This window comes from Eleginops maclovinus, chromosome 7, assembly GCF_036324505.1.
Source record: "Eleginops maclovinus isolate JMC-PN-2008 ecotype Puerto Natales chromosome 7, JC_Emac_rtc_rv5, whole genome shotgun sequence".
NCBI classification, from domain to species: Eukaryota; Metazoa; Chordata; class Actinopteri; order Perciformes; family Eleginopidae; genus Eleginops; species Eleginops maclovinus.
This window is the reverse complement of record NC_086355.1, coordinates 5,861,262-5,886,187: the sequence shown is the minus strand read 5'-3', so window position 1 is coordinate 5,886,187 and position 24,926 is coordinate 5,861,262. Positions and strand designations below refer to the sequence as shown.

Below are 24,926 nucleotides of genomic sequence, written 5' to 3'. Positions count from 1 at the left end.
AGTTACAGAAATCAGTCATATCAGATGGGAGGAGATCATCCTCACTAGACTCACACTGGGATCATACAGTATTAAACAGCACAGTTTATAATGGGATAAAGTGAATTTGAAGAATGCAGACATTACATTGCAACATTTACAAAACAGAGAGGAAAAAAGTGACAGGGTCAAAGAGGCAGGAAGGGGTTGGAGCCTGATGGGTGTACTGGGAACAGAAGGTGAGGGGGTAAGAGCTACCAGGAAGGCCATTTTTAAGTATTTGAGTGAAACAGGACTGATTGGAAGAACTTCAAATAACATAAACACAGTGGTATAATTCCACAAGTGATAGGACGACATGGTGATACACACTCTTGTACAGTAGGTGGCGATATGCACCTCAAAGCTGTTTGCAATCTACCAAAAACCGAGTGAAGAAGAAGAAGAAGCTGTTTGGACACAGCTGACCGCTGCCTGCGAGAAGAAATCAAACCACCAGGCTAGGCTAGCAGGACAGACAGTTAGCGGCGCAGAGAGCAGCGGGCAGCGGATGTAAACTCAGAGGGAACCGCGGAGACAACACAAGGACCAGGTCTAAACCTCCAGAGATGCGGACGTTGAGTGTCGTCTCACCGCAAGCTAACGTTAGCTTTGTCCCGACACACAGGGACTGATCTCTGTGGCAAAGACGACAGATAAAACGGCGACATCAACAGGAACGGGTTAGCTTAGTTTCAATGTTATTGTTAATTAAACCCCACATATTATGGTCACGATGTACAACTCTGGAAACCTGGTTTGGGATGTAAATAAACGTTTAATTGGATACAACGAGCCCAACATCATCAGGACCAACTATTTAGGTAAGAAACACAAACACGTTGATGCTAACGTAGAAGAGACGACAAAAAAAAACAACCATATGTTTATTTTTAACATTGTGTGTCAAGCAGGTATAGCTCCACTAAATCACACTCACTGACAGCTAGACCAAACATGACTGTGTTATATTTAATATTAGAAAAAGCTGCTTAGTTACTGCTTCTGCAAAGTGTAAACACAGCAGTGCATTTAATTGATTCATTTTGAAGCAGAGATGTGCGAGTCTGCTGCTAAAGCACTGGAAAGACGGCGTTGCATATTCTCTATAACCTTTATTAGTCCTTAGGTAATCGGTATATAAACATCACATTTATCCTCTCTATATTCAATTATTTTGCACTGTGGCGTTGATGCATTTTCCATAGATGATGTACAACAAAGTCGATCTGCCACGACGTATCGATTAATCGGTGGACGGATAAATAACGACTTTGAAAAATAAATAATACATATTTTGTAATAATAGCACATTATGTTCACAGCCCTTTGAATATACATGTCATGCTTTCCTTTGTTGTTTGTTTTTAGCAGTACAAACTGAATATACATGGGTATTCATATCTGGGGTTTACATTTTCACAATTTATTTCCGACACGTAGCAGACTCAGGAACAGACGATTAGTCGAGTAAAGAATCGGTCCAATAATCGATAATGAAAATCCTCGTTAGTTGCAGCCCTACATGTAGTCTGAATGCGATTTGTAGTCTGAATGTGATTTAAAGTGAAGGATGTAGCTAAAGCACTTCACATGTGGGATTACATTTTACATTTAATCCTCAATCATCCACCTTTTTATGAGGTAATAGCTGGCGCAACATTCAAATATTCCAGTGTTTTGCACAATAGCAAGGATGCATTTTCATTGGTGATGTACTTCAGAGTAATTCTGACTGATCAATAACTTGGTTGACGTAAACATTATCAGCCCCTATGTTGATAATAGACTAATTCTTATTTATATCACTCATTAAAGGCATTCATATTTTGATTATCTTATAAACAACATATCTTTGGGTGGACTTTTTTCTGACATTTTGAGTTAGGCTAGATATTATATAATCGGCATGCAAAATAGATGTAACCTTAAAGTGGATACGTGATGGTCTCGAGTTAAAGCAGTAGATATATAGGATTACATGCTGTAATCCTTAATAGTGCAGCTTTCTATAAGATGTTAGCTACTTAAAATATATGAATCTCCTCATTCAGACACTCCATTGTTTTGCACAGGAAATCCAATATGAATGCAGTGTTATTCTTTATAATCTATGATAAATTGCCTCATGCTTTTGTTTGTATAAGTATTCTCTTCTGAAGTCTCCATATTTCAGAGGCTGAAAAAAGCATTGTCTTCTTTTTTGAGTGAAAAATGAAATGGATTATAAAAATATCTGCAGATGAGTCAATTATTTTCCTTGCTATTATCATTTAATGGCAATGAAAGCAGACACAAAAATATTCAAAGCAAGTAAGGTTATATGGAGTAAACACAATGTAATATTATACCGAATATCCGCCCAGTATATCAAAACACCACTGACTGTTCACTTGTTTATTAAAATAGAAAATGTCCACATTGAATAGACGAAGCGGGTTGCTTCAGGTATTCTCTTGACAAGTGTAATAGATCAAGTATAAATAGTACTGACTTGACGCCATACCTATTTATTTAGAATTATTTATGAATCTCTACGACGCTGCAGTGTTTATAGCTGTCTCAAGTAGGCCTGTCACAGTATGTACGTTATCGACTTATCGTACGATGTATGGACACAACCTCGTCCTTTTTTCTGACCTCCTTTTTGCCTGGTATGTTTACATGCGTTACATTGATTATATAAATCCCATACACTTTAGCTGACAAGTTTCCTCTACCATTATAGAGCATGCACATACATGCTCCTTGTTTGAAAACAGAGCACTAGAGTCCCTGTTGTTATTTGTGTAATTCATTACATTAATTTAATTTCTTTTCAGATTAAGGAATTTGTATTTTCACATTACCGTTTTTAAGAATTGTAAAGGATTTGTTCTTTGAAACACTTTACTTGCATTACTATGTTACTTTTAAATCAGTGGAATAAAATGGTCTTAAAGGGTCCCTCTTATAGTTTGTGGGGTTATTCCTTTTCCTGTAATGAGTTTTGTAGGTTCTTGTGGATGTAAATGGTCTGCAAAGGCTAAAAACCCAACGTTTCCTCCAGAGCGAGTAACATTCGCGGTTCTATTAGCTAGCACTCCAACACATTGAACATGATCGGCTAAGGGGCGGGACATCTTTAAGCGGTTGAGCAATCACGACAGAGCCGGCCAGCTAACCAATCAGAGCAGACTGGGCTCTGGTTTTAGACAGAGGGTGAAAAGATCATGTTTTAAATTTAACAAAGGAAAAACTATTAACCTCAATAGTCTGAGTTTACTTGGAGCGATAGGATCATTGGTGAGATTTTTCGGATGTCGGTCTGTGTGTTGGTTGGGAGAAAACAACATGACCGCGGTGTTAACGAAGGACAGTGCTGCTGGCACAGCGAGACAGAGAGGTTTGTAAGACTTGTCTGCAATGTGGCCTGTCAAACAGTCAGCACCTGACAGTGGTTGACTGGAGATTTATAAGCCTGTAGAGGTGGGGCAGGTGCCACTGAGGTTTAGTCAGAGCTGCATTTAGCTTGACGGAGATATGGTTCGAGCTCTTATTGTGTTAGGGGTAGAGGAAACATGCTGTGATGTGTGGTGTGGAGCTGTAGGATATATTTAGCTATAGGGGGAGGGGGGCAGCGAATAGAGGTGTACATTGAATTCCTGAGACACTTCAGGGGAGGTTATAGGAAGTTGTCTTGTATCGCAGAGCTTTCTGTGATCTCAAAGGGATATTAAGATGTAGGGTTGCATGAGGAGCTTATCAATAGTTAGTGTATTACTGACAGTAGATTGGGGTCTGCTCACCCCAGTTTGGAAAAACAAAGATTTTGGGCATGGAGGCTAAGCAATGTACTGCTGTGGACTAGCGCAGCAGCAAAATCTATTTTAACCACCAAGAAAAACACCCCCCTGAAAAAAATCTGCATCAGTTTAAGAATGTGAATGCAATATTTAGAATATTATCTCTGCTTTCCCGTCAGACACCCTGGGAACTTATCTATCCATGCTCTTCTGAACGCCTCCAGACATCATTGACAAAAACATACTTTTTGACCTTGCAGATCACACACAGTGCTGGTTTTACCGCTGGCATTAGTTCATGCGTGCTTTGGTATCATGTTGTTGTCTTGTAAGGGTCAGCTTGACTTTACAAAAGTCACACAATAACTCCGACTAACCAACCGAGTCTGGTGACTTTAAGGAGAGCATAGATACTAGCTTCAGTTCTTAATATGTTATGCTGCTCCCCTGTCCACAGAAGTACACTGTACAGCTTTTGTTCTTGTAGTCTTGTCTGGGGCATTAAACTGTGGGCGTGCCAGCCACCATTTACTCTCTATCTCCTCGTCTAACAGGCCAACATCAACTATGTATCATCACATTGAGATACAGTTAACGCTGCAAAGATATGTTATGGTATATTAGCTCTCGTTAAAATGAATGCTATAGCTTCTCATTTACAGTAAACACTCCGAAACACAAATCCAGGCTTGTCTAGTTCCTTCAGCGCTAATGCAACCTGTCAGTGCAAGTCAAAGCTCCCGACCGGATATTCAGCTGCTGTCGCAACTTCTTTCTTTCTCAAAATGGGAGAACTACATTCCCATTGAATGCAGGCGGCTATTATATGTGCATGTTTCAGGCATTTGTATGGATTTGTGTCATGTTGTGATGGCTGGGTCACTTCTATGACATCTAACACCTGACATAACGGAGGTCCTTTGCAAAAAATGTAAACCGTATTTTCTACCTCTTTATTTAAGGATGCAACTCTTCTATTTTCAAAATGCACCAAACGCTGACATAGAGGCAGACCCTTTGATGAAGAATCTGAGAGTAAATATGGGACAGGAATTGTATAATAACAACAAGCACAACAGCAACTTTAAAATGCTACTTCCAAATAAAACGAACATGAAAGTGTTTTGTTTTTAAATCAATTCATCTTTTCCTGAGTTTTCATCCACAAGTAGTTTTTCATTTTTAGCCGCTAAGAGCAACTCCTCCATGGTCCCATTGTGCATTGCATTGTAGGAGAATAGTGTCAACAGCCCACTCAAAGATGAAGTTTGATTTATTTTGCACACTGACTGTTTTCAGCACACTGAACTATGTCTCTTTTACAACAACAAACAATGACACAAAACCTCTAGAGTTATTGAATAAGGTGGATTTGGTACACGACTCATGAAACCTGAATATGCTCCGGATGAATATGACTATTCAAAGGAAAGACGTCAAAGAAAATATGACTCAACACATAATACATCGTCTCATCAGGAAGCTGCTCCTGTAACAATGAATGAGAGTTGGAATCAAAATCTAAATGTTCTTCTGCTTGCTCAGAAATCACCTGCAGATCTTACTTTTAAAACGTGTGTTTTCATATCACCAAATAAGAGCCTTTCTTGACGTTTTGGGAGCAGTTTGTTACTACGGTGTTAGGCAAAGTACTGAAGCATGGGCTCATCGAGCAGGGAAGGCTTCCCCTGCATAAATAATACATCACATGCTGCGGAAACTCCAAATGTTTAATGTGATATTTTATACCGGTGCACAGATCTATTATTGCCTCTGATCGCAGTGAAGCAAATAGAGCTGCCTTTTATTCTCAATTAAATGCTATAGTACTTATTTAGGGAGAAAAACACTTATTATCATCTCTTAATTTTAGAGATTTCCTGTTTTTTTTACATCATAACAATCTGAAGACTTCGAAACATGTCCTTTTTTTCTTTCCACAGGTAGAAAAGAATTTGTCCAGAGACTGAAGCTTGAAGGGACACTGAATGTACACGATGGCTGTGTAAGTGCTCCACATTTTCATATATTTTCTTTTTAATTGCTTTCATCCTTAATGACTTATTCCCATTAAACTCACATCGCTGGACAACACAGGATCTGAAGTTGTGGTTCTGTCTTTTTTTGGGCTGCACAATTAATCACGAATGTTATCCCAATAGCAGGAAGCGCAATATTTGACAAATGCAAAATATGTGAAAATATCTGAATTCTGTAAAGTAGGATTAGGAAAAACTGAACATTCTCTCTGATGTCGCAAAACAAATCGCAATTGCAAAATGAGACAATTACGACTCCTGCAGCCCTAATTTGCACATATCTTTGTGGAGAAACTCAGTTTTACAGATCAGTTTTAAAATTGTAGTGCAAAATGTATTTACTGAGCACAGCCCTACTCATTACACCACCCTTCCACGTTCAGTTTGTCAAGTGTCTGACAGAGAGCAGACCTTTGACTCCAGGCCGGCTGAATAATACGGCTCAGAAACCTGAAACTGACCTCAGAAATCACACATGGTGTCACAGTATCAGCCTCAACGCCATCCGTCTAAAACACCACAACAGCCACTTCTGTTAACAACAACCGACACAGTGAGACGCATTTTAGGAGCAGTTTCATTGCATATTTATAATATATCAGTGTATTTATGTCTAGAGAAGTTGAAATAAACTATGTTAACAATATGGTCGGATAGAGACAGGATAAGTCACGCGTTTTAAACTGATAATGATGTGCAATTATTCAACTTTACAATAGTCAGAACTTTTACACTGTATACTTCTAGCAGTAAAAGGGGTTGGAGCATTCAAACCTTTATTTAGAATAAACCACCATTATGTAAATCTTGTAATATACACATCTTTACACATTTTATTTTATTATAACTCTTACAAACCCCAATATCTCCCTGGTCATTTTTTATTTTTTAATTCCGATAGACAAAATAGTTATTTATTGGAAAGAATATTCTGAAAAATAAAGTGTGTTTATGACCCCTGAACAATGGGACGATTTAAAGTTCCCTTTCTCTGTTGTTGTTATTTATCAATTGTTTATTATGGGCTCTGGTGTTATGGGATCAGGGTTTGTCTCAAGGCTCTCTGTTTCCAGTTGGTTTTGTTGTCCTGTTGAGATAAAACGGGACAATCTTTAGGACATTACCCATCCTGGACTGCGGGAAAGCTGGATGGCATTTCATAGAATTAATTATCAGAGAAATCATTTTTGGGATAATCATTAGCGTTATCCTTTTAAAATATGTTATCCTCAATGTCTTGTACGAACAAACAGCAGCCAGATAGAAAACAGGAACCTCTCATTCGAATAAATGCCCACACATTTCTTTCGGCTGTCGTGACACTAGCCATGTATAGCTGTCGTACATTTTCTGTTCAGCTCACCATAACCTGATAAGCCGCCTCCTCTCAGTAAGTGGACGGTCTGAGTGTTTACCGGATACCAGGCTTTCTCTGGACGCCTCCAACATGTCAGCTGTGGGCTGAAGGGCAAGAGAGAACTGCACTAAACATAACAAAATCCGTGAAAACAAGGAAGTATTAGTTACAAAATAAAACCTACCCTTGTTGGTCAAAGAATTAAAGATGTGTGGTTCATTTACAGTTCACACAGATAAAGAGATAGATACATCACAGATAAATGTAGTTTGTATGTATGCGACTGTAGATGGTAAGGATCATTGTGCCATACAGGGTTAAGCTGGTGGAAGACATCAGAGCACTCTTTTGTGAGGGGCATTTTTGGTTCTTTTTTAATCAAACTTCATATTTTCACATCATGTGGGACCACTGTTAATGTCATTTCTGTGTAAAAAAATCCATATCGAAATATTTTTGACCTATTCGTCATAATTGTATGGTGCAATTTCGGTACCATGACAAAGAATTTACACAATGAGAATTTAGAAAAACAAGCATCAGTATTGTAAGAGAGTATGTATAATTAGAGATCTTCTTTATTGCCTATCACTTGTCTTGCACCCTCTGTTTTAAAGGGCCCTATTATTCAAATTTTCAGGCTCATATTTGTATCTTATGCTTCTACCCCTTGCACAAAAACCTATATAACACACTGCAGGAAAGGGAAAACCACAACGAGCATAAAAAGGGCCTCTTTAACTATAACTAGGCACCTATGATAACCGAGATACTCAGACTTGTGTTAAAAAAAGAAGCTCAATGATACTCTGTCTTTTAACCTTTCATCAAATCAGACACCCAAGACAGATTCACCTACGGCCTTTACTCCCAATCTAAAATCCTTTTACCTCAGACGACTCGAATCGATCGAAACGTGTTTTAAAATGTATTACAAGACCGATCTCGAGCAGGATGTGGCGGAGGGGCGGGCGGGCGTTGTTATTTCACTGATTGCAGCAGAGTGATTCTGGAAATGAAGACAGAGTCGTGATGAAACTCTGGAGCGGCAACAAGCAGGTGGTAATGAAATATTGATCCACGGCGGGACAGCAAACCGTGGAGCCAATGCCGTTAAACTCTCCTTTAAATTCATGGACGGATAAGGATTAGGTCAAATGTGTGACCGCGATTTGATAGTGATTTCATTTAGTTGAATGTTGATGAACAAGTCAATAAATGTCATTTAGTAAAAATGAAAATTACACCCTTTACTTAATCAATTTCTTCTTGCAACCCTTCGTTAAAAGATGCGTGTGATGTGTTGTGAATACTTAGAAGAAGCAAACGCTAAAAACAAAAGTAATTCTGTGCAGGATCATTTTGAGTTTTCTTATTTCCTCCCTCCGTAATCATCGTCTGACCTCCTTACATTCATCCTGCGACTCCTCATGAGGGTCCAATACAAAACACATTCATTTCCTCTCTTCATTTCCTCTCTGTTGACGTGTTTTATTCATTAACATATCCTAATTCAAAATGCAAAGGACATATCTTAATCTGAGTTCTTCTCTCTCTGCAGGTCAACACTATATCCTGGAACGACACGGGTGAATATCTCTTGTCGGGGTCGGACGACACCTTTTTGGTTATCTCCAACCCATACAACAAGAAGGTGAGTCGTGATGATTCTGAACAACTTATTTGCACACAAAATGTATTTTACTCTCTCACATTCATCAAAAATAAAACAGCCTCCTATTACTTTCTTGTGATAAGAATAGCAGTCATTTAACAAATAATGTGGAATTGGCTAAAAGATAATAACCTAATTAACTCACAATGGAAGAATCTAGTAAATGGAGTGGAGAAAACAACTATGAGAATAAGAAACCAGATGCATGTCTTTGAGGAAAGATGGGAAAAGTATAGAACACTATAATGAAGACTAGTACTATCAATATGGTATCCATTCTTTAATTTGTATTATTATAATTACTATTATTTCATCTAGGATTTGTCCACTGTTATGCAGTTAATTTAGGTACCTAGATGTGTTTATTTTTGATGTGTGCTTTGTGAATAATTTCATAAAAATGCAAATTTAAAAACTTCCTCTGTTTGTCTTTCTCAGGTCAAGAAGTCCATACGCTCCGGTCACCGGGCGAATATCTTCAGCGCTAAGTTCATGCCCCACACCAACGACCAGGAGATCATCTCCTGCTCCGGAGACGGCATCATCTATTACACCAACACAGAGAAGAGTCCTGAGCACAACAGACAGTGTCAGTTCACCTGCCACTATGGGACAGCTTATGAGGTACTATTATTACTATTGAGTCTTAAAGGTCCCCCATTATGCAAAATGCACTTTCTGATGTCTTTTATACATAAATATGTGTCCCCGGTTTGTAAGCAGACTCACAAAGTGTCAGATAATACGACCCTCTCTCTTTTCCTCCTTACCCACATCTCTAAATATGGGGTACAAACGAGCTGATCCAGATTTGCTGCCGATATGATGTCATATCGGAAATGTGGGCTGGCTTTACATTGAACTCCTGGCAACGTCCCGCCCACGTGATACGTCCCAACCTGTCGTCCCCCATATACAGTCGCAAGCTGAATCCCCTCCGCAGCACCTCTGTGTCTCTGTGCAGGATGTCTGCAGGAGGGACTTAGAGTTGTTGTTTATATGATACATATACTGTCTCTGTTCTAGAGGTAAACACTGAGAAGTGTTTCAGAAATAATGCTGGATGTGGTTTGGAACACAATATGGCGTTTAATCACGGCAGCGTTTAGCTGAGTATCTCCGTTAGAAACTTCTGTCTTCAGACAGAGAGACCATGTTGCTCCAAAGGGGCGTGGCCAGCTTCAGGTCCGCTCAAATTTAAGTGACAGTCTCAGAATCAGCACTTTACAAAACAGGGCTAAAACAGAGGAATATGAGGCATGCTAAAATCAATGATCTGTTTGGTATTTTGAGCAAAACACGTCAGAGACATGTTTTTTTAATATATTTAATACTATAATATATGCCATAAAAGAGCATGATAGGAGACCTTCAATTAAACAAGGACTTTCTTAGTTATAGCTGACCAGACTGGTTGTGACATTTCTTGCAACATGGGGGAAGTGTGCATATTCAAATGCTTAAAGGCAATACATGAAAAAGTAGATGCAAAGCAGTCAGCTTCATTGTAGGACTGGGCAATATTTAAATAATAGATTCATGTCTTGATAAAAGATATCATCTTAAATTGTGAATATTGTAATTGCTGTCTCTTCCTGGTTCTAAAGGCCGGATTCCAGTCGAGTGATGACAGTGTCTGACCAAAACTCGTAGATGTTTTTGGCCTCTACCCAGTTAGTCAAAAAAATCCTCTTTACTGATAATTATGTATTGAAGACATCAATGGTTAACCCTACAATATCATCACACTCTCTATAACGAGGTGTTTGGTCAAAAATAGTGGGTTATTTAATTTTCTTCACTTTGCCCTGCACTACCCCCATCTCAGTGGGACGTTTACAGTCATTTTGCATTTACAGCCGATCGAAAGGTTCTTTACACTCGTCAGACCAGAAATGAGAAAATAATTGTCACTGATAAAGACAAACAGGAAGCATGTCTTTCTGTCGTTGTCTCCGTCTCCTAACCTCAGCTTCCTCTTTTTTTCTCTGTCAGATTATGACGGTACCAAATGACCCCTACACGTTTCTGTCGTGTGGGGAGGACGGCACGGTGCGATGGTTTGACCTCCGCACGAAGACCAGCTGTACGAAAGAAGACTGCAAAGATGTACGGTGACAGCTGTGATGATTTCTCTCCTTTCACTCTGTGATATACATGTACTCTGAGGGTGGGGGTCATAGTGGTGCTGAGGGGAGGCCGTCGGGGGGATTTTGATGTAGAAAAACTGCCACTTTATGGGTGAAAAAGCCCTGCTCTGTCACTGATCTGTAGGTGTGTAAAGCATTTGATTTCTGAATTATATTATATTATTTTAATTGAATAAACAGGTCTGATTTAAGATGTATTGGGCCCTAAGTATTGATGATATTTCTTTGGTATAAGAGCTTATTTTCAGCACAGCTCTCTTTGCAAAGAGTTTCCATTTCTGAAACATTTCCAAAAAAACGGTTTTCTTGGCTTCGGGCTGTGTGTGTGTGTGTGTGTGTGTGTGTGTGTGTGTGTGTGTGTGTGTGTGTGTGTGTGTGTGTGTGTGTGTGTGTGTGTGTGTGTGTGTGTGTGTGTGTGTGTGTGTGTGTGTGTGTGTGTGTGTGTGCCTGTGTGTGTGTGTGTGTGTGAGAAACTGTGTCCACAGGATTGTGTTGCCTCTTCTCGCGTTTCGTGTTTGAGATTCGTGCTCGTGACCTTAAGACTGTCAGAGGTTTTCCCAGACTCAGTTACATCCCCCTCTTAATTACCCTACAACATGTTAATGCAACACGTGGACATCTTCTGTAACTGAAATGACTTTTTTAAGAATCGATAACTTCGTTTGAACTGTTGCAATGATTGTATTTGACATTTGGCACAGTACGAGGAAACACTTCTTAAAATGACGCCTCTGTTGCCAGTGAAAAACTGGCTTACAGACGCTGTAGTTCTTTAAAGTTCTGTTGGATAAAAAAGTGTATTGCATTGTTTTAAATAAAACATATTTAAAATATCCTAAATAGTGTGTGCTATCTGCACCATCATTTAATTTATATAACCAAAATGGCTTTTTTGTAAGATGATGATATGAAACTATGACAACAGACATTTGAAGTTTCATTTGAAATACTGGCTCTTAAAATACCTCTGTTGCTGCTGACATGGCTCATTGACCATCATTATTGAACCTTTCCTCGTTGTGTGTTTTTTTTTAAGGACATTCTGATAAACTGTCGACGGGCAGCGACCTCGATATCCATCTCTCCTCTGGTGCCGTACTACCTGGCCGTCGGCTGCTCTGACAGCTCGGTGCGGATCTACGACAGACGCATGCTGGGAACCAGAGCCACAGGTACACTGTCCTGCAGCCTGACCCCATTCACACATCTGTATTCATATTCATGTTGATCTCGTAGATTCACAAGACTCGATTCTTACCAAAAGCATTATTATCTCCAGTCATCAGCTAAACAGGGATTTGACTTCATCCTCAGGTAACTACATGGGCCGGGGAACGACGGGCATGTGTGTGAGGTTCGTCCCCGCTCACCTGTCCAACAAGTCGTGCCGCGTGACGTCTCTCTGCTACAGCGAGGACGGTCAGGAGGTGCTGGTCAGCTACTCCTCTGATTACATCTACCTGTTCGACCCCAAAGACGACCAGGCCCGAGAGCTGAAGGGCCCGTCTGAGGAGAGGAGGGAGGAGGTGAGGATGCAGTCACACTCCTCATATTATTCGAGTCATTGCTGTACATTTACACAAGTGATACATATGTCTTAGGGTCAGTATATTCAGCACATTCAACACATCAAAATGTATTTGATGGGTTGAAAAAAAGAAAAAGTGTATGCTCCAAAGCAGCATGTTGAAATGAATTATAATAAGTATAAAAATAAGTTTTATACAAAACAGAGAAAAGCAGGAAATAGTTTTCTCCGCTTTATACAACTGTTTTGAGCTTTTTGGGGCATTTTCAAGCATTTCGCTGCAAGACTGTAGGCTTTACACTGCATCTTATTATCCCTTTTAATTGTATATGTACTAAAGAAAATAAACAGAAACGAGTGTGGCCAAGCGAAGTCTTCCAGGTAAGCAGTTAAGGGTGTTGTTGTCGTCTGCAGACCATAGAGAGGAGAGAGGAAGAAACACTGTGATGTAGGAAGAAAAGGCTCAATGGATTATTGATTAGACATGTTTTTTCATTTGTTTTCTTCAGTGTTTTTCTTAAAATGTATCTGGGTCATCCTGTCTGTTTGGGTGAGCATTTTGAAAAAGTGTTTACTGGCCTTGGCGTGTGCCTGAATGTGCTGGATCATGGTGCCAGTCTTTCAAAGCTGTGTGGGGAGTTCAGCTGTGTCGAGATGCAACCACCACACACATTCCTTTCCAAATACAGCCACCGACGTAGGCAGTGTTCCTCTATCCTCCAAAATAGTTCAGGCCGAGTGGGCCAAGGAGAGGCTCATTACCTCCCTCTCTTTCCTTCACCTGTAGCCTGGTTTCTTAAGAGCCCTCTGCTGTCTGAGTTATCCCACTATCTCTGCCCCTCTCTGCTCCTTTTCACCACCTCAAGCCCATAACCAGAGCTGATGACATTTCCTGAGTAAAGCAGTTGATAGTCCCTGCACTAAGACCCCCTTTTTCTATTTCTGGCTCTCGGCCTGTTGCCCTGCATAGAGCGCCAGGGGACTGGAAAGTGGAGGCAACCTCTGCCAGGAGGGAGGGGTGGGGGGTGGGGGGGGGGGGGTGGTACTTTAAAAAAAGGACGCTGACAGAGACGAGCAGTGTTTTGCTTTGGCAGCGGAGCTATTTTTGACCATGCTTTGACTGACAAACTGCTAATCTTTTAGTGTGTGTGTGTGTGTGTGTGTGTGTGTGTGTGTGTGTGTGTGTGTGTGTGTGTGTGTGTGTGTGTGTGTGTGTGTGTGTGTGTGTGTGTGTGTGTGTGTGTGTGTGTGTGTGTGTGTGTGTGTGTGTGTGTGTGTGTGTGTGTGTGTGTGTGTGTGTGTGTGTGTGTGTTTCCACAGCTGAGGCAGCCTCCCGTGAAGCGCCTCCGCCTGCGGGGGGACTGGTCTGACACTGGACCCCGCGCTCGCCCTGAGAGCGAGAGGGAGAGAGACGGTAAGATGGGCACAGCAACTGACGCGTATGTGTTACTGCTTGTTAAGTCTGAAGCACGGAGCTCAGGTTACAGATCCGGACGCTGAGACTTTCCCAACGCCCCCCTCACTTAGATATTTCCCTCCATCGTAATAAGAACTCCCTTTTATTGCAAGGCTGCAAACTTGGAGTGTAAACATTTTGCTGAGCCGAAATTCAACATTTTAGCTTAAACATGTAAACAGTGACTAGTGATACCCCCCTCAAAATGAGTTGTCTCCTTTATAGAAAACCATATCTGTGATCTACTTCCAACCCAAAACAACCTGGAAGACACAAAATACAACTTAGAAGAAATGTTGTTTACTAAGATGTGGAACACACGCCTTACTTTCACTTTATTTCCCCTAATTCATCACTAATGACCGAAACACGAGTCTCTTACTTAATCAATATTCCTTCAATAAATGTTCCCCTTCATTTTCTGAGGCCCCAAATAACAAACGTCAGCCCCTTAGGAACTACGTCAATGAAATAGTATGTCACATATCCGTCTCTGTCATGCTTGTTTGAAAACGTCCAGCAGCATCTTGACCTTTCTATCCATCACGATCACAGGAGAGCAGAGCCCCAACGTGTCTCTGATGCAGAGGATGTCGGACATGTTGTCTCGTTGGTTTGAAGAGGCCAGCGAAGCTCAGAGCAGCAGAGGAACTCGACCGCAGACACGCCCCAGAGGTGAGACATCAGGAGTAAACACACAGCAAATCAGACACATTAAAAGTCCCGAAATTCCCGTCTGCTCATGTTGAGTTTTATTTATTTAAAGGGCGTTATTCTCTCTATATACCCTCTAAAAAATATGACCTTTCTTTATGCAGTCTTATGTATCTGTAAAAAAAACACAAATGCAATATATATTTTTGCAGATGAAATGAGGGGAGTGCATGAACCATGACGTGTTATATAATACAGTTCTTTTGACTGTAAGCATCGTTTTAGCTTATGTGATAAATAGATAGTAGAATTAGAAAAAATAGCATTTTGGCTAACACTGGTGCCTTTACTGTACAGTCATATTGAATCAAAGTGCATTGTTCCTGGTGAAAAACAAAAAACACCAGGCGTTTTAGTTTTATTCAAAATGTAGGACCAATAATACCTATAAATTCCGATACCTTATTTACATATATTGGTCAGCAATGCAAATTCTGAACATAAATATTCATAATTGACTATGTAGGTGGTAGTGATGCGCGGGTTAAGGATTTTTAACCCCCGCACCAACCCAACCCATCGTGACAGCCAATCCGCACCGCCCGACCCGCAAAATTACGCTCTGATTTTTTAACCCAACCCGACCCAACCCGCGAAAATGGGAGAAGAAAAAAAAAAGATACCAGTGAGTTTACGTCGTGATTTGCCAAACGGTAGGCCTATTAACGAGGGGTTTTGCTCACAATTATGAGGAGATGCACGGCAGGCTATTATTTTCGCTAAACAAATGATTGACAGGAGGCATAGCTCGCAGCTTGCTGCTGCCTTCTGACGTGCTGCCTGTGTGCGGTGCATGAGACGGAGCGGGAAGAGAGGGAGAAAACCCCATTTTATCCTTACACAAAAGACAAGCATATGAACGGATACATATAACTATAATAGCTGGAATAATTGCGATTTTTACCCGACCCGCCCGCTACCCGCATTTTCCACGGAAAAAACAACCCGGCCCGCCCGACCCGCGGGCTAGCCCGCGGGACCCACGGGTTTTGGGCCAGCCCGCGCATCACTAGTAGGTGGATTTTAAAATGTGATATTTAATCAAAGCACCATTAAAAATTCATCAGTTGATCCTGATTGTTCACTTTTATGTTTCAGGAACCGATGTGCGTCCAGAGGGTGCGTCGAGTGCTCCTGCTGCCCCTGCAGGAGGCTCCAGTCAGGAGGCCAGCGTTCCAGCGAGGCCTGCAGAGTCTAACCCCCCGGAGGAACCAGCCGGACCTGCAGCCGCTGTCGCCGCCACCTCCTTGCCTAAACCCACCTCCTCTTCATCCTCAGGGTCGTCATCAACAGTGACAGCACCTCCTCCTTCCAGCTCCTCTTCAGTGGAGAGTGCAGTCCCTTCCTCCTCTTCCCCCGTCACCCCCTCAACTGATTCAGAGCAGAGGAGTCAGGCCGACACGGCCGGGACCCCGACGCCCACACCCGCTCTCTCAGGTAAGAGAGCAGGCACACATCTGTTGGTACACAAGAATTCACATTTCACTCTTCAGCTCAGGTCATCCTCAGATCACGGCCCCTGTGTGTGTGAGTATCTGTGTGTTGTTGGAGCGACTCCACTCAAGCAGCCACTCTCTTTTCCTTCAGCATCCTGTTGTCCTTCTCCTCGTTTATTTCCTGTTTTCCTGACATCCTCCTCCCCCTCCTTTTAATCGTGCATTCCCTCTCTCTTCCTCTGCCTCTTCGTCAGAGTACGGTCCTCAACGGCTGCCTATAAGTTTAGTGTGTAGGCGTTTGCAGAGGTTACTCCGGCTGGCCGACCCGCCAGGAATGGGTCAGCGGGCGGCCCGTTCTTCTTCTTCTTCTCCTTCTGCCTCTTCCTCCTCTCCTTCCACCTCAGCCCCTGAGAGACAGTCACAAAGAGCTGCCACATCTTCCGCTGCTGAGATTCAACCCCTCACAGGTTACCCTCCCCTCTGTGTAGGAAAGGCAGACATGTTTGTTTGTAGAGGTTACAGGAAGACCCCGTCTTGCTAGAACTGACCACTAATCCCACAGTGATCCTCTTTCCATTCCCCTAAAACAATGCACCTTGTACTTATTAACCCCGAGTCGCCCTCTGCTGTTTGTTCAGCCCCTCACTCACTAATGCCGTCACTCCATCGCTCCTCTTGTTGCTTGAGTTTTCACCCGAGTGACACCAGCCTCTGCTTTTGGCATCCTCATAGCTCATGTGGTTGTTCACACGTCTTTTAATGATGCATACTGATCAGCTGTCTGCACTGTGGGACTTCGCTCTGCTTTGATCGCACTCAAACTTGTGATTCACAACTAAAGCCCTTTTTCTATAGAGATTAACGGCTTCATCTACTGTTCCTGGTAAAATGACGGCTTTATGTTCTTCACAAGACAAATACGTTCCTGTGACTTAATTTAGAGTTGAGTTTTTTCAAACTTCTTATTTTGGAAGTAAGATGACGATTTTGTAATGTCTGACACAAGCACACAAGCATGTGATGACAATATGTTGGTTTAATTTCCTACTACTAAACTACTGCTGTGTGTAAAGCATGTTTCGCTGGATATTCCTCCATGCAGCCCAATGATACAAAGATTTGAAATAGTGCCACGAGGAGGCTCTCTGCCTGATGATAGAGCAGGAAAAACAAAATGAGAAAGGTCTTGTTGAAAAGCCTTTTCTTGCATTTGGTGTATTTTTTTCACTTTGTCAACGTTTACAGATTTAGAAAAACTAAAGATTAGCATCTAGCATTATTACCGTGCTCTGAATGCAAAAAAAATCTGCTCATTTCGTTGTGCCTCTACGTTTATGTAGAGTTATTCAATCCAGAGGCCGAGACGTGTTAAATAGTTCAGTGACTTCAATGTAAAAGGGGACTTAGTGGTTTGTTCAAATGTGAGAATGACCTGTTAAAGTGCAGCTGCGTTTGTAACGAGCCGCACGGCTAAAACTTAAAATTGGTCATCTTACACCAAAAACTCATTAACTAAATAAAAGGGCACTTGCTTGTATTGTTAGTGTTACAATTAGGCTTTACCGAATAAGAATGAAGGCTTTTGATTGGCTGTCACTTCTCTCACTCGTACAGTTGAAGGATTCATTTGGATTGTTTTTAGGATTCAAAAGCAAACAAAATGTAACCTAAATATTGGTGAGCTTGAAGTAACGTTTTTTAAGCACTACATGTAGTCAGCATGTTTGAACGTGTCATGTTTGTCCGATTTACTAATCTCTGAGACTCATTTTGCACATGGAGTGGATGTGGAATGATCAGATGAGGCTTTTTTCCCCCACCTTTTGCTGGTTTTACAGCTCCTCCTGCTTGGCCCGTTTTACTTTTGACCTTGACGTTTTTAACCCTCCTGCGTGACGACTGTGTGAAGTCCTGAGCCTCTGTGTGCGATGTTTAGTGGGTCTCATTTGTGTTCCAGATTCCCCCTCGTCTGTGGTAAACAAACAGCTGGGATCCATGACTCTTGACGAACAGCAGGGTGCGTCCTCCCCCCTTCCTTCCCCTGCCTCTCGCTTTGTCTTCCTCCCCCGCTCCTCATAAACACAAATACTTTCTCTCAACCCTCTCCAGAGTCTGTCCTCCATGTGTTCTTCATGCTTCTAGTTTCTCTGTCCACCACTTTACCTTCCCATTGTTCCCATTATCCGCCCAGACGCACGTTGATGTGCCTGGAGTCCGACCAGAGTCACTGTGACTGAGGGATATAGAGAAATAACAACAAGAACAGTCACTAAAGTCTCAGTAAATGAATGATGATAATCTTTCGTGTTTTTGTGGGTCATTGACTTTAATCAAGCTATTTTATTTTGTTTCAATATTGACTTATTTACGTTGGTATGGTACGCGTAACACACTTCTTTACATATGCTTTAAGGGTTAATTCACCCAAATCCCAACAAAAAATAACAGGTTTTATCCCATGTTTTAAATAAATCTGTTCATAGATTTTTTTTTTCTTAAACAAGGCTGAATAGAAACATGTTTTCACCGATGATAAAAAAATGTTGGGCCATATTTTAGAAATTGCTGCAAGCCAATGTAGTACCTCTACTTCCTCTAATTAACCAGTATCTCACCCACACTCAACAAAACCCAAAAAGGGCAACAGAAACTATTTAAACGTTTCTAAATATTATTATCCCATTTCTTTTTCTATATATTTTTTTATCGGTCATGTTTGGAGTATGACTGCAACTCAAGCTTATTGTCATTAATGCCTGATATGATACAAAAGCATAAACATAATCATAGAAAACTAATAAAACCAGTGGAACAACTGGCATTTTAACTCGAAAAATACATGTAATGGGCTCATCAATTGGTTATAAAGTTGCATTTTCTTTTGATCAGCTAAGTGAGTGACTAATCGTAGCATCACATTTGTTGTACTAGTTTTACTTTCTGGTTAAAGCTGAAAGTTGAAATGTTTGTAACCTCATAATGTATCATGCTCTCACTGTTCCCCTTGATGCCAAACAAATGTTGTCCTTATCATCTTAAAAATCCACTATAAACTAAACTGCATTAACTGGCTGTGGTGTGTGTGTTTGTGGGTGTGTGTGGGTGATGATGATGATGATCCTTCAGGGGCTTTGACCTGTGTGTTCTGATGTGTTTGTGTCGTGTTGCTGAAAGTCGTCCACTCACAGTGTGTCCACGTTAGTCCGCTGCATGTTTGTGTCGGGGAAATGATGCAGCAGAAGGTTGCATGTTTCCGGTTTGCCTTTAAACACAAACACATGCTGTGAACAACAAATATACTTGTTTTATCAAAAATAAATGTCAGAGCAGGTTAGAATAATGGTCTGCTTTGCCTGTGTTTCTCTTTCAGGGGCAACAGAAGCTGCAGGTTCCCCTCCTGATCAACCTGTTTCTGCACCGGTTAACGCTCCCACTACCTCCACCACCTCCACAGCCTCCTCCTCCTCCTCCACCTCCACCTCCTCCACCCTGAGCAGCACCAGTCGACCCAGTGCAGCAGAGCCCGTCCTCAGCCTGCACTACAGCTCCGAGGGAACCACCACCAGCACCATCAAGCTGGACTTCACTGATGAGTGGTGAGTGATGTCATCGTTTTTTTATTCTCCCCTTCGACACGTTTATTGTGTCAGTTATTTTCATGGAAGTTTATTCATTCTAGCACAAAATTCTGAACAAATGACAATGTTGTTTACATAGTAGCTCCTTCTGCCTCAAGCATATGATAATGGACCTCTAGAGCCGGGCGGCGAAACTGCATAAATAACGTGATTTCTGATTTTCTCTTATTGCCCTGTCCTACTGAGGAAAACTTAAGAAAAACACTGTGTCTTATCAACCGTCTTAGTTACAGTTTTTTAAATCTGCCTCACAGGAGCAGTAGCACATCCAGCTCTATGGGCAGCGGAGGTCCCAAAAGATCTGAAGCGGTTTCTGCACCGAGCAGAGAGATTCTGTCCACGGAGAGTTCAGCGTCAGAGCAAAGTGAGTCCTTGTATAACTATTCCAAGCGTTCAACAACTTATACTTACATTTTGCGCTCTTCTAAAAAGCGGCACTTCCACTTTTGAATTTGTTTATACTGGACATGTTTTTCTGAGTAATTTGTCAGAATCTTATATCTTATATTTCTGTAATCTAACTGTATCTATGTATGCTCCATAGTACAATCTAGTAAAATCGTTGTATGTGTAGCAAGACTCCGTGATTAACCTCATTCTGATTGTATTACAGCTCCCTCCGTGTCCTCGGGGCAGCAGAGTGTCGCGGCCGCCTCGACAGATCCTCCGTGTGGGGCCTCGTGCTCCGGGGCCTCGACGACCTTGTCAGCCCCAGCAGCCGGATCCTCTCAGGGTGACACTGTGGCTACTTCAGGGGCGGAGAGGAGTGGACCGGTGGGCACGGAGGACACGACGGGTGGCTGCAGGAGAGCGGAGCCCAGAGGGGAGGAGGGCGAGGAGGGCCAGAGTCAGCCTGCACGCCCTCACCAGGACTCTGACGACAGCGACGACGATCCCATTCTCATCCCATCCACGAGGTTCAGGGGTCAGGGCCAGAGGTACGCTAGAATATTCCTCATACAGAGTGGTGCAGGGATGATGTATTTCTGAAGGCTGACTCAGAAATGTGCAAGCTGAAGGCTCCATCAACCAAAACTCAATGGGATTTTTCCATTGGATTCTGTAATTTTGCAAAGAATTAGATGGCAAGCACATGTTTCTAACCGCAGTTTCATAACATTTGAAGCCTAAACGCAATCGCAGGAGTAAAAGTACCTGTATGTGGACCCACAGAGTGTGCACACTGGCATTTCGAGTAAGCCCCCTTTCAGTCAAAGGAAAGGAGAGAGAGAAATAACTCCGGATCAGGCTTTTAGCGCATTTTACAACTTTCAGACCCTAATGATTAAAAAAAAGGGCCATAAAAGTGTTCGTTCTGGGTAGTTAATTTAGCTTTTGAAAAAGATCAGCTGATTCACAGACCTCTTTCCCATTGTAGGTCAATGGGAAAAAGTGTTTTTGGGTCCAGTGACGACATGGACTTACACAGCAGTTGTAGTAGAACCGAAAATATACTTCAACATCCGGCACACTCCCTGGGGGCTTGGCATGATGACATTTAGAAGTCTTATTTACCGTACCTTTTTACAACACATGGCTTCAGACATTCGCCAGTGGCGTATTAACTGACATATTTTTGTCATAGAAGAGAACATGAATATCTCCAAAGCTGGTGTTAACCACAGAATCTTTTTAGGAGTCGACCCAAAAACCCATTCAAGCCATTGACTTCAAGACGGCTAAAAAGAAGTGCTAAAATGCTAACTTATATCCGAGGACTCATTCCTGCACCACTTTATTCACTGACTACAAGAAAGAAAATGTATATTTGAATTCAGGTTATTCTCTCATTGCTCTTTCTTAATTTAAAAGGTGGGTATTCTGATTATTTTGTGATGCCTTCCCATTGACTGTTTTACTACTAATATAGATTAAATTCCAGAGGATCTGCAGTAGGAGATAGGATGATCAGGTAAAGTGTTTGCACTAAAAGCATCTAACCTGTCAGGTGTGTGACATGCAGCAGAGCTTAAATCAGCACAACATGATGAAGATAAAAGGGATTTGTCTTGGTTTGGTCCTTTCACTCACTAAAAACTAACACACACACACACACACAGCTCTAACTGTAGAGTAGGAGTGACGTGCATGTGAGTACTGACTCCACACATGAGTAGCAGCATCACTGCAGCATTTTGTTTAATGAAGAGGGTTGAAAAAAGCATTATATGCATGATGGAAAGACCTGAACAAATGTAAAGTTTTGATTTCCTCAGAAGGAGCGTTTTCTAAACTAATGAACCAGAATGTGTGACTACTTTCATGTAGTTAATGGAGAAGGCTTTGCAATCTTAGGAGCCTAATTCAGTCATGATGTGTTTTGCCTTGAAAGTGGCTGCTTTCTGGCTTGGGGTTTGTTTTCTTCTTTAATGAAATAAGTAAGTATCAATGCATGGGGCTCATAAGCATCAGAGACAGCATGTGTTCGTGTGTCTTTCTCTTTCTTTCTTTCTGGAAGCTTTATAATCACATGCTGTGTTTGTCTTGTGTTTCACAGACGCTCGGCAGCCGCTCGTATCCAGGAGCTTTTCCGCAGGAGGAAAGAACGAAGGGAGATGGAGGAGAGCGAGACCCAGAATATCAGGAGACCCTCGGTCAAGCAGGTCTACAAAGGCCATCGCAACTCCAGGACAATGGTACTGCTTTAACCTTACATTCAGTGGCCTGTTCAAGGAATGGTTCAATATTTTTGAAGGAATACAGTTACGTGCTTTCTTAGCCGAGAAGATCGTGACCACTGTCCTGTGTGTGTGGGGTCAAGCTGAGGTCGGGAGACTCCTAGCTTAGCATAGACAGGAAACAGGAAAAATGCTAAGTCTTAATCTGTCCAAAAAAATAGACAACAGCTGGAATGAATAACTCTCTTGAAGACAGTTTGTGTGTTTTAAAGGGACTTTAAGATTTCTGTTTGGTCCAGATAAAGGAGTCTTGTTTTTGGGGCAACAACTTTGTGATGAGCGGCTCAGATTGCGGCCACATCTTCATCTGGGACAGACACACGGCGGAGCACCTCATGCTGCTGGAAGCCGACAACCACGTGGTGAACTGCCTGCAGCCGCACCCCTACGACCCCAGTGAGTCCCCCCCCCCCCCGCACCTCCACTCAGAAACAGAATCTGAAGACTTTATTTATCCCAGGGGGGAACTGCTTCTTTTTTTTTTACCAGTTGCTTCAGGAGATCAGGTCTGCAAACTAAGTCTGTTAGAGACCCGTATCTAAAAACTGCTCCTGTGTCATTTTATTTATATATTTTCTTAGCTTACATTTGTTTTACTCTCATTTTTGGTTCATTTAATTCTCAGTTTTTATGTGGAGGCACTTTGTAACCCTATTAAATATTTTTAAAGTTAATTTTAATTATTATTATAATGTTTTTAGAATAAAATTGATACATTTATACAAACAGGTAAACAATTGTAACTAGAAAATTCAATTAAGAATTATTTAACTTATTGATCAAAATGTACAGTGGAATACAGAAATGATCTGAGTACTCCGCTTGAAGAGTATCCGACGGTGAGATTGTGTGTAACGGTGATTTTCCATGCATTTCAGTTCTGGCTTCTTCAGGGATTGACTACGATATCAAGATTTGGTCGCCTCTGGAGCAGGCGGCATCTTTCAACAGAGTCCTCGCCAATGAGGTATGACAGTCAGGGGACATTTGTGGATCGATTGGTTAGTGCTGCCCTGCTCGCAAACAATACTGTCCCATTAGTTCAAAAACAGATTATTACAAACCGGAAGGTATATCATTAGAAATGAGTGTTTATAAAAGGTAAAGTGTACTTTTGTTATAGATTTCCCCCCAAAAAGTCTGCATAAATCCAGCATGTAACACTTATTTTTTACCCTTGCTAATTTGTTAGCTTATTAACATGTTATTTATGGTTTAAGTTGCAGGTAGATTGATTGTGTTACTGTTGGAAAGAGCTAGGCTGTTTCCAATTGCTGGTGTCATCTTTCTCTCACCAAGAAAATAAAGAAAACTGAGTCCTGAAACTGACATTGCCGATGAAAACAGTTAAAATTCTGGGTTTTATATCTAATAAATGAGATTAATGTGAGCGTTTGTTTGTGGTGTTTGTACAGATTAGGGTCATTACTTGTTCACCCTCCTCAGATTATTCACATTTGCTCTTTGTCTTTTTAATTTCTCCCTTTTTTTTTTATAGGTAATCACTCGAAATGAGCTGATGCTAGAGGAAACCAGAAACACAATCACAGTCCCGGCCTCCTTCATGCTCCGAATGTTGGCCTCCCTTAATCACATCAGATCAGGTACAAACACACACGCACTCTTTATTACTCTGGGCAAATTATTCAAATATACTCATCTCTTAATGTCGTTTCCTGTCACCTTCTTTGAAATCTTGCTGTGTTTTTCTTCAGACCGACTAGAAGGGGATCGCTCCGAAGGTTCGGGACAGGAAAATGAGGATGAGCAGTAGCCTGCTGGTGTTTTGTTTGAAAGAAAAAAAAACTATTCTTCTTGCTGTATAGCACTTGAAAAAAAAACCCCTGAGATTTGTACAAGTATAGTGTAGAATACTTCCTTTTGAAAGCTAGTGTAATTTCTAGGCCCCCTGTGTTTTTTTTATGACTTTCTTACTGATGTTTCTGTATGAGGATAATCTACATCTGTGTGAATGCAAAAGGCAAAGGACGTCAGTATATATATATATTATGTGTGAGAATAATGGCGGCTGGAGTGCAAGGATGTTAAGTGCAATATTATTTTGTTAGGAGAAAGTGGGCTTTGATCAGTGTTAACGTGTGACATTTTGAATTTGTAGCACAACGCTAAGAAATGTTGATGTGCTGCTGCGGCAGTTACGCATGTAAACAAGGACTTTAAGTAAAAACATACTTGGAGAACGCTTTAATTTTATTGCTGAAGAGAAAACAAAAAGAAGCCGTGGTTCTTCTCCCTGAAGGGACATGTTAATACATTTTAATCTTTTACAGAATTTGGAGAAGAAAATAAAGCTATGGCATCTCAAAGATGTCTGTCAACAAAAATCAACAACAATCTGAGTGAGATTATACAGATAAGACTGTTTGTCATTATTAGGGGTCCACCACATACGTTGAAGCTTTATTCATAATGTTCATTTTGAAATATAGTC

The 24,926-nt window shown here is 41.4% G+C and overlaps 1 protein-coding gene across 4 annotated transcripts; it reads left to right on the top strand.

Annotated features, from left to right (window-relative positions):
* The first annotated feature begins 420 nt into the window (after positions 1–420).
* dcaf6 (ddb1 and cul4 associated factor 6) lies at positions 421–24,819 on the top strand. Of its 4 annotated transcripts, XM_063887818.1 has the most exons (21): positions 421–842; positions 5,747–5,808; positions 8,761–8,853; positions 9,313–9,498; positions 10,870–10,983; positions 12,061–12,196; positions 12,339–12,550; positions 13,873–13,966; positions 14,564–14,683; positions 15,821–16,159; positions 16,413–16,625; positions 18,116–18,175; positions 19,529–19,754; positions 20,051–20,160; positions 20,410–20,734; positions 21,667–21,708; positions 22,294–22,432; positions 22,714–22,870; positions 23,353–23,441; positions 23,973–24,078; positions 24,190–24,819. In XM_063887818.1, the coding sequence occupies exons 1-21, from the start codon at positions 746–748 to the stop codon at positions 24,246–24,248; spliced, it is 2,979 nt and encodes a 992-aa protein (XP_063743888.1). In that variant the 5' UTR covers positions 421–745; the 3' UTR covers positions 24,249–24,819. The 4 variants fall into 4 exon arrangements, with proteins under 4 accessions (XP_063743888.1, XP_063743890.1, XP_063743889.1 ...); XM_063887820.1 differs by lacking the exon at positions 16,413–16,625; XM_063887819.1 differs by lacking the exon at positions 21,667–21,708.
* The last annotated feature ends 107 nt before the right edge of the window (positions 24,820–24,926 follow it).